Consider the following 8,500-nt stretch of genomic DNA (forward strand, 5'->3'; position numbering starts at 1 on the left):
TCTCAGACCCCGAATACATTGTCCGGTCTGGTCTCGATCGTTAAGGCGTAAGTTTATGTTCCCTGGTAAATCCTCGTCGAAATTGTTGGCAAAGCGACGGAAAATATTGATTTTATGGGAGTATTATATCCTTTAATTGCCTCAGTTGATACATTTAGGGCGAAGATAATAAAGTCGGATTAGCAATAAAGTCGATTAGCGCGTTCGTCAGGATTTATCAACCCAGGATTAAGGAAACCGGTTGATCGCGGCGCATAAAGTTAGTGTTAATCCCATGATTTAACAAACTGAAACAACTATAGATTTCTAGTTATCTATAGAAACTGCGTACCATACCTAACTACGTCTAATTATTCCCGATATTGACGTGCCGATTGTCTCCTAGGTTTGGCTTCACTTAACAATCAACGAATTATGTAGGCCTACCCCCCATTGCAAAGCGATATCCGTTTCTTAGCTGTACCGTACGAATTGGACACGACTTTCATTTCGCGATGATGATAATTTTACCTATATCGTCGTTAGCAGGCTGCTGTTTCATTATGGAGATAGTGGGATCTCTAGTTTCATTCACCAACTAGCAGCCTATATACAACGCATTTTCGCATTGATGCAACAGACTTGATTGAAAACTCGGGACACAGCGACTAACCATCGCGCGTAACCCTCTCCAACTTCATGCGTCGTGATTAGCAGTATTTAATCACACGATTAGCATTCTCCCGGATCAGCTAACTTTATTATCTCCGCCCTCAGCGACGTTTAAAACACCAATATGTACTTCAGCATTGTGGCAGTATGTGGCCCGATTCGTCGCTAGGTTTCGTGTATTAATATAGGCTATCACTTCATTGAATGATAGGGTTGGAATTAGCAATATGACGTCACGTGACGTCATGAGGTTCACGTTCGTGTTCACACAGAACCTTTCAAAAAGGTTCGCGTTCACACGAACCTGAACCTTTCAGAGGTTCACACCATCCCTACTAATTACAGTAATCAGCACTTATACAATCATAACAATCACCACATAAACCACAAAATATTACGAAGTAGATGTAGTGAAAATTAGATTTACTTGAGCAAGTACTGGAAACTACTTGCATACTTCGAGAAGCAGAAGTACTTCTTTACTGGCCACCTCTGATTGAGGGGCACGTAATTAATCATTATACATCTTCGGGTTGGCGCCGAAATGCCCATTTCTATACACAATGCATATTTTTTCGTTAGGAGAGGGTAATCACACTAAAATCATATATTACGGCGCCATTAAATTGAGCAAAGCGTGAAGAAAAAATTCAAGTTGAAAAAATCGACCTATAGAATACCTTGCAACTTTTGTTATTTACGAAGCATTTTGGGTCGCAATCGAGCTCGCCCCCCCTCAATTTAGGATTTGGGATGGGGCAGTTACGCGGTGCTGGTTTCAGCATGTGGAACGTACCACAACTCTATCTCAGCAGTCACATTGGGAAACATACCGTATTATTATTACATTCATAAATTCACTTTTTCGTGCTTTTCAATATAAGAAACAGTTTAGTAATTTTGGCTATCATTCCCTATTGGTACTACCATGCTTTTCCGGCGTATTGTGGCAAACTGTGGTCTGCGTATTGTTTCAATACTGCGCTGCCGGAGTAATCCGCAGCAGCATTATGCATCATCCTATAGAAACAAGAGCACAATATATGCTTTGTCATCAGCACCCGGAAAAAGCGGCGTCGCAGTGATTAGAGTCTCCGGTGATGAAAGCGCAAATGCCATCATGAAAATGACAAGATTCCAAACCCTACCGAAACCTAGACACGCAACGCTCACAAATATTTTCAATCATCATTCCGGCGAGCATCTTGATAAAGCAATGGTCATCTGGTTTCCTCGGCCACACAGTTTCACGGGCGAGGATGTTTGTGAGTTACATGTACACGGTGGTAATGCTGTTGTATCTTCAGTATTTCGAGCCTTGTCAGAGTTGCCGGGATTGAATCACGCGGAAGCAGGAGAATACACAAAGAGAGCGTTTTTGAATGGAAAATTAGATCTCACAGAGGTAGAGGGACTCGGAGACTTGATCCACGCAGAAACAGAAGAACAGAGGAAGCAGGCTCTAAAACAAATGGACGGGCTTTTAAAATCTGTCGTGGAGACTTGGGGAAAAGATCTACTCAACTGCCTCGCCCATTTAGAGGCCTACATCGATTTCGGAGAAGATCAGCACATTGATGATGATGTCATCGACGATGTCACAACTAAAATAAATTCATTAGCTACACAAATTCAAGATCATCTGAATGACAAAAGACGTGGTGAACTTCTGCGTTCAGGAGTTCGTTTGGCTATCGTCGGAAAACCTAACGTGGGCAAAAGCAGTTTGCTGAATCTACTGACAACCAAGCAGACAGCCATCGTATCTCCGATTGCAGGTACGACACGAGATGTGCTACAAAGCACGATAGATGTCAACGGGTTTCCTGTTATAATCAGTGACACAGCTGGTATCAGAGACACAACTGATATTATTGAAAGCGAGGGTGTCCGTAGAGCGAAAGAAGCCGCTTTGACTGCTGATTTAGTAATTTTTGTTATAGATGCCATGAAAATTATTTAGTCCAACCTTACTAAGTATGTCAAAAGCATCAACAAACAGCTAGACTGCATTAATGAAAACCAGCGTACATTAATTGTCATTAATAAAATCGACTTGATGAAGTCTTCTCAAATGGAAATTCTAAAATCAAGTCTCGCAAACTGCGATTCGGATATGATGGTGACTACCCTGTCTTGCACAACTCAAACCGGGCTTAAGCAGTTTTTAAACGATCTCTCTCACCAAGTAAAAATTCTCTGCTTGGGCGATGAATCGTCGCCATTCAGTCCAAGTCTCACGCAAGAGAGGCACCGTGCTCATGTCGCAAATTGCTTGACAGAACTATGTCATCATAGTGTCCTATAGGACACTATGATGTCATTGTCAAAGTGTTTTAAAGCACGATGTTGTCATCGCCGCAGAGCACTTGAGACTTGCTATGAATAATTTGGGCAAATTAACTGGAAAGATCGGTGCCGAAGATATTCTTGATGTTATTTTTCGTGATTTTTGTATCGGGAAGTAGGCTTAGCGATATGTAGCATGTCATTGTGGGAATGTTATTAGACAGACAGCTAATATTAATACCTAGTAAATGGTGCACAACATAAACAGTTGTTTTCAAAATTTAATACATAACGTGAAACGGTATTTTCAAGGATCGATTTAAAACATATATTTTCCTGTACACGCGGGTTTTTCATACGATAGAGAAATTGACACCCTACTTAGGAATCGAAGGTAGCGTGAATATTACATTTAGTTATCGTCATGTCGCATTGTTACAATTTCCGTCCGGCAAAAATTACTAGTCTAGAAATTCCAAAATATTATAAGTAGTTCGACTTTGAACACTGTGGAACATACTTGACCGTTTCAGTAAGTATCATCAGTGAATATAGCTGATGGTATCGGTTGTCGGGCCACAATGCAGTACTTCCCATCCCATACTGCCTATCTTGAATGTCTGTATTGGCCTACCTTTGAAGTCGCTCGTTTTAATATTCTACAAATATAATTCTATGTAACTCTTCTAACCTTTCTCAATGCAGCAACTTCACACTCTCCGAACCCCTTCGAAAAGACAGCATAGTCTGCTACCAAGACCAGCAAGCCAGTAACTTAGTTTCAACTAAGTTTTATTAGATAATCAATTGGATCCAGCAGTAGAAAACCAAAACCAAATGACAGTTGCATAGCAGAAATACAATCAGCAACTATTATCATGGAAGAATTTTCAGCCTTGACTTTCATACATTTACATACAATTAAGTCATCAATTCAACTTAAATGCGACCGCAATTGAAAACACAGGGCATCATTATTTCTAACAGGTCTACGAATCACACAAACCATAAGCGATAAGTTCGACATATTATTTTCAAGTGCATTCAAGTGGATTTGAGAACTATAAAAGTTCTAGCGACTATACACATTTCAGATCTATACTACAAATAAAGAGACACGTACGTAGGCTGCTTAAAAGGTTCTCAATTCGGAACTTTGTTACAAAACCGACAACAAACAGGAGATATCGTAATTCAAGTTGACACTTGAATCAGAAACATGGACACAACTCTCTTAACGCAAATACCAAGTACTACAAAAACCGTTTGTCACACTGGATGTGGGAGTACTTCTGATCAGGGGCCAATTTGGTACGCAATTGCAGAAGATACAATCAATGTTCAAATGTTCATGCTCGAGACACAGTGCGTTTGGGTTGACAATGACATTTTAAAATACGCTTGACATCGGGGAGTTGTCTCAAGATTCACAACTCTCGTTTGAAGTGAAGTTGTACTTGAAAACAAACAACTTGCTCTTTTTAGATGATTGACAGAGACCGTTATTGTAGAGCTTGCGGAGCCGGTTGTATTCTTTTCAAGACTGCGTTGCCAGCAGCAAAATATGGTTTTCATACATACGTCAAAGCATGTCATAATCGTTCCCAAAATATGAAAATCCGTTGTTTTTACATGTGAGACACAGCTACCAGCCACTCCATTAGAAGAAAGCGCCACGCCGTATTTACATGAACTGCAGCACACAAGTCAACACCAGACAGCCTACTTCCCGTGGTATTATTTTGATCAGGATGCTAATCTCACATTGAAATGATCGTTCATGTACATACAAACTGCCTCAAATGTGGATAATGACCACAACATATTATGGCCGTTATGTTGGCAGGCAATAGGCACACTAGATATGCATGGGCGTGGTCCTTCCAAAACTCCAGTAACGGTGATTGTCAAGATTGCCGACAGATTGCACCAATTCGAGTGATGCTCGATCTCGCTCTCAAAGTTAATATTCAAGTAATCTTTGCCAGTGGTTTGGTGATGCACATAATCCAAGCGCGACGGACTCATTGCTTCCTTCTTTGCTCGCTTATGATAGCGACGACCAATTTTTCGACGGTGATCGCCAGGCCTTTATCGAGAAGGTCAAGTACGCCGCGTTGTAACCATTTCGGGATGGTGGCGCGCGCGTGTTGGAAGCCTAGTTTCTGTAGGATGTAATCGACGCCGACCGGTTCGATTCTGCGACCAGCCCACGATATGAGGCTGAAAATAGGAATGGCAGAAAATAAGCAACGTGATCCGACATCAGAAAATATTCAGGCCCGGTAAACTCAGGTGGTCAGCAGGGTTGTGACCAAGTCGCGAGGCTCAGAGTCACAAGTCAATCTCACTTTTATGGTTTTGACTCGAGTCAAGTCGAGTCATTTTCAATTCACCACCGAGTCAAGTCCGAGTCCGAGTTAGCGAGCAGAGGGTCGAGTCCGAGTCATGGAATTATGACTCGAGTCCGAATCCAAGTCATTGTGTTGACCGCTCAGTTTCCCTTTACAGTCTTGTTAAACCCACTTTTTATAACTCTATTTGGTGATATCGAATGGTTCGCATTTATAATATATAAATTTTCCTCACTTTTAGTAGTTTCTGGTCGCATTTTCAAGCGCCAGTATCGATAAACGAAACCTCAATAGTGTAGCTACTTTACCATTCTTTGGAAGTACAATGAAATGCCGGTCTTGGCCGTCTGAGCGTCGGGTCATATGACTTGGTTCGAGTCATACGCAATGACTCGAGTCCGAGTCCTGTCAGTACACAGAATGGCTCGAGTCGAGTCATTTTCGTATTTTGAGAAAACGACTCGGGTCAAGTCATCAGAAAATCGTGACTCGGGTCGAGTCATTACAACCCTGGTGGTCAGTAATGTACTTCTCCATTTTTTGGAGTACTCAAGAAGGTTTGGCCCAGTTTCAGTACTTGGTGGTTATGCTTTCAGGCAACTTCCATTCGAAAGGTTTTTGGGCTAAACTACAAGCTGAATATAGTCTTGCAATTGTGAAATTGCCGCAAGAACCGACCTAAATAGCCCCTGGATCACGGTAGACTGCATCTTAGGGTGTTAAAAAATAACTTTTTTTCCGGATTCCGGGGATTCACCGATTAAATTGTTAGGTTATCTACATGAACGCTGCAGACTAAGTTTGGCTCCATTCCAACCAACTAGTGTTAAGACTGTTAACACACAGGAATTTGATAATTTTGAATTTATTATATTGAGTGGCCTGCAAAAATGATGCTAAGCTAATTTGACGCAATTTCAACCCGTAGAAGCGAAGTTATTTGAGTTTGTCATTAATAATTCTGGGATCACATACCATCCAGGCTATTTTTGCAGGTGCGAAATTTTCAACTGCAATAACTTCGCTTCTATCGGTAGGAAGCGAGCAGCAATTGTGACGCTTTAATATTTTAGACAACTCACCAATTTCATGTCATTGAAAGTAAAATTCGAAATTAAAAAAAAATCCTTTTGTCAAAACGAACGGTTCTTACGTAACAGTAGGCTCCAGCTGCCAATTCTTGCACACAAACTCTCTCATATCGACCGCGTCGACGGGGAGAGGTTTCAGAACGGATGCTTCCGACGAATAAGACCCGCCGCTGTCTTCCCAGATGCCCACGTTCAAGGAGGACAGCTTCGTCCTGCTGCTGAGAGCTTGTTGCTTCTCCTGATTGGGCGAGAAATTGTTAATTGTGAAATATTGACAACGTCTACGCAACGTAACCACGGGGACTCACTTTTAGGTAAGATGAGATCAGGTCGTGAAGAAATAAAAGAAGTTCCACATCCATTGTGACGCAGATGTGGTCGGTGAATTCCGTTATAAAAGTGCATTCCACCACAGGTTTATTCTCAGTATCTGTAAAGCAATTGAAATTACTGCAAGATTAACGGACAGACGTTCACGCACCACGATTTCAATACTGTGCCATAAAACTTCAAAATCCTGAAATGTGGCAGCAGTATGGACAAATACGTCATGCGTCAATACGTACCATTAACAGTTTGAATGATTGAAATCAGACAAGTTATTACATGACTTTACAAACTGTGGGTCACAATCGTGTTAGGGGCACCACCAGGGTTGTAACCAAGTCACAAGGCTCCGAGTCACAAGTCAATCTCACTTTTATAGGATTGACTCGAGTCAAGTCGAGTCATTTTCAATTCACCACCGACTCAAGTCCGAGTCCAAGTCAGCGAGCAGAGGGCCGAGTCCGAGTCAGGGAATTATGACTCGAGTCCGAGTCCAAGTCATTGTATAGACTGCTCAGTTTCCAGTTAAAGTATTGGTAAACCCACTTTTTATAACTCTGTTTAGTGATATCAAATGTTTCGCATTTATAATATACCAATTCTCCTCACTTTTAGCAGTTTCTGGTCGCATATTCAAGTACCAGACCAACAGACGAAATCCCAATAGTGTGTTGGCTTCGGAACTACAATGAAATGTCGGTCTTGTCCTTCTGAGTCTCGTGTCAATGACTTGATTTGAGTCATGCGCAATGACTCGCGGCAAAGTCGAGTCAATACACAGATTGACTCGAGTCGAGCCATTTCCGTATTTTGAAAAAATGACTCGAGTCAAGTCGAGTCATCAAAAATCGTGACTTGAGTCGGACTCGAGTCGAGTCATGACTCGAGTCATTACAACCCTGGGCACCACTACGTTACAATAATTGGTATAGGAATGTTATACAGGCTAGCTTGGTCATTGCCGAGTCAACGTGCCTTGTTGCTCAGTAATATCATATCATCCACACATACCTAATGATCCATCCATGAAAGGGTAGACTGAATATGACTTTTTTCACAGTGATTGCGGAGCATAGATTTTGGAAGCCATGCCCCAAGAAATATGATTAACGCCAATTGTTCTTTTTTCCACATACGCTACAAGATCTTGAACAATGGGCTGGAGAATTGGTTGTGCTGATCTCCTGGTTTATGCATAATTGCATATTTTGGGCCTGTCGAATAATTCACTAGCATATTGAGTGGTTTCTCGTCTTTCTGAAATTCTCTTGTTTTGGCTTGAATGAAATTGCAGTAACTTTACTTACTTGTGAGTATGAGTATTCTCTGATTACACACACAGTAATCTCTGTCTTATCTCTTATCACAGAAGCACAATATACTCACCATTCGGATCAGGCTCGGTCGGTCCTTGAATGTGTTCGCTCTTGAAATCCAGCTGCACCTTTGGCAAAGCGAATATAATATCCGCTTCGTGATTGTACACAATACCACTGCTGCTAGACTCGGCCTGCTTCCCAAACTGTGTTGACGTGCTCTCGCCCACAGAAGACGCGTTACCCCCCGTGGAAGCCCCGATGTTGTTCAAAGTACGCAGCATTTTCAGTTCTTCGTTCCGCGACGCAGTCATGAACGCGAACCATTCGGCGATTGGCGCCGAGCCGGGCGGCGGATTTTGACTTCTGGACCGCGTCACGCGGCTGACTTTTCAAGAGACGCTTGAAGGTACACAACTTCAACAGACAATTGAATAATATATTCGTCATGAAATGAAATTTTATTATTATT

General features: G+C 41.8%; 2 protein-coding genes across 2 annotated transcripts; one reads left to right on the forward strand and one right to left on the reverse strand.

Annotated features, from left to right (window-relative positions):
• The first annotated feature begins 1,581 nt into the window (after nt 1-1,581).
• On the forward strand, nt 1,582-3,478 carry LOC145432705 (5-taurinomethyluridine-[tRNA] synthase subunit GTPB3, mitochondrial-like). The gene has a single exon (XM_080309540.1). It carries the CDS (start codon nt 1,772-1,774, stop codon nt 2,612-2,614), a length of 843 nt encoding a protein of 280 aa, XP_080165666.1. The 5' UTR covers nt 1,582-1,771; the 3' UTR covers nt 2,615-3,478.
• Nucleotides 3,479-3,693: 215 nt separating this feature from the next.
• Nucleotides 3,694-8,443, reverse strand: LOC145432703 (bridge-like lipid transfer protein family member 1). The gene is made up of 4 exons (XM_080309537.1): nt 8,099-8,443; nt 6,694-6,815; nt 6,448-6,623; nt 3,694-5,163 (listed from the first exon to the last, which is right to left on the reverse strand). The coding sequence occupies exons 1-4, from the start codon at nt 8,340-8,342 to the stop codon at nt 4,965-4,967; spliced, it is 741 nt and encodes a 246-aa protein (XP_080165663.1). The 5' UTR covers nt 8,343-8,443; the 3' UTR covers nt 3,694-4,964.
• Between the last annotated feature and the right edge of the window lie 57 nt (nt 8,444-8,500).

The sequence above is a fragment of the Botryllus schlosseri genome, unplaced genomic scaffold (genome assembly GCF_051294905.1).
Source record: "Botryllus schlosseri isolate E-star unplaced genomic scaffold, Bs_hap1 Bs100a, whole genome shotgun sequence".
Classification (NCBI taxonomy): domain Eukaryota; kingdom Metazoa; phylum Chordata; class Ascidiacea; order Stolidobranchia; family Styelidae; genus Botryllus; species Botryllus schlosseri.

Excerpts from the sequence above, each read along its gene's own strand:
- LOC145432703 (XM_080309537.1), bottom strand. The coding sequence starts at position 8,342 with ATGACTGCGTCGCGGAACGAAGAACTGAAAATGCTGCGTACTTTGAAC. Across the intron at positions 6,624-6,693 it reads TGATCTCATCTTACCTAAAA|GAGAAGCAACAAGCTCTCAG; the intron begins GTGAGTCCCCGT and ends TCGCCCAATCAG. Across the intron at positions 5,164-6,447 it reads CAGCTGGAGCCTACTGTTAC|CCTCATATCGTGGGCTGGTC; the intron begins GTAAGAACCGTT and ends TCCTATTTTCAG.
- LOC145432705 (XM_080309540.1), top strand. The coding sequence starts at position 1,772 with ATGAAAATGACAAGATTCCAAACCCTACCGAAACCTAGACACGCAACG.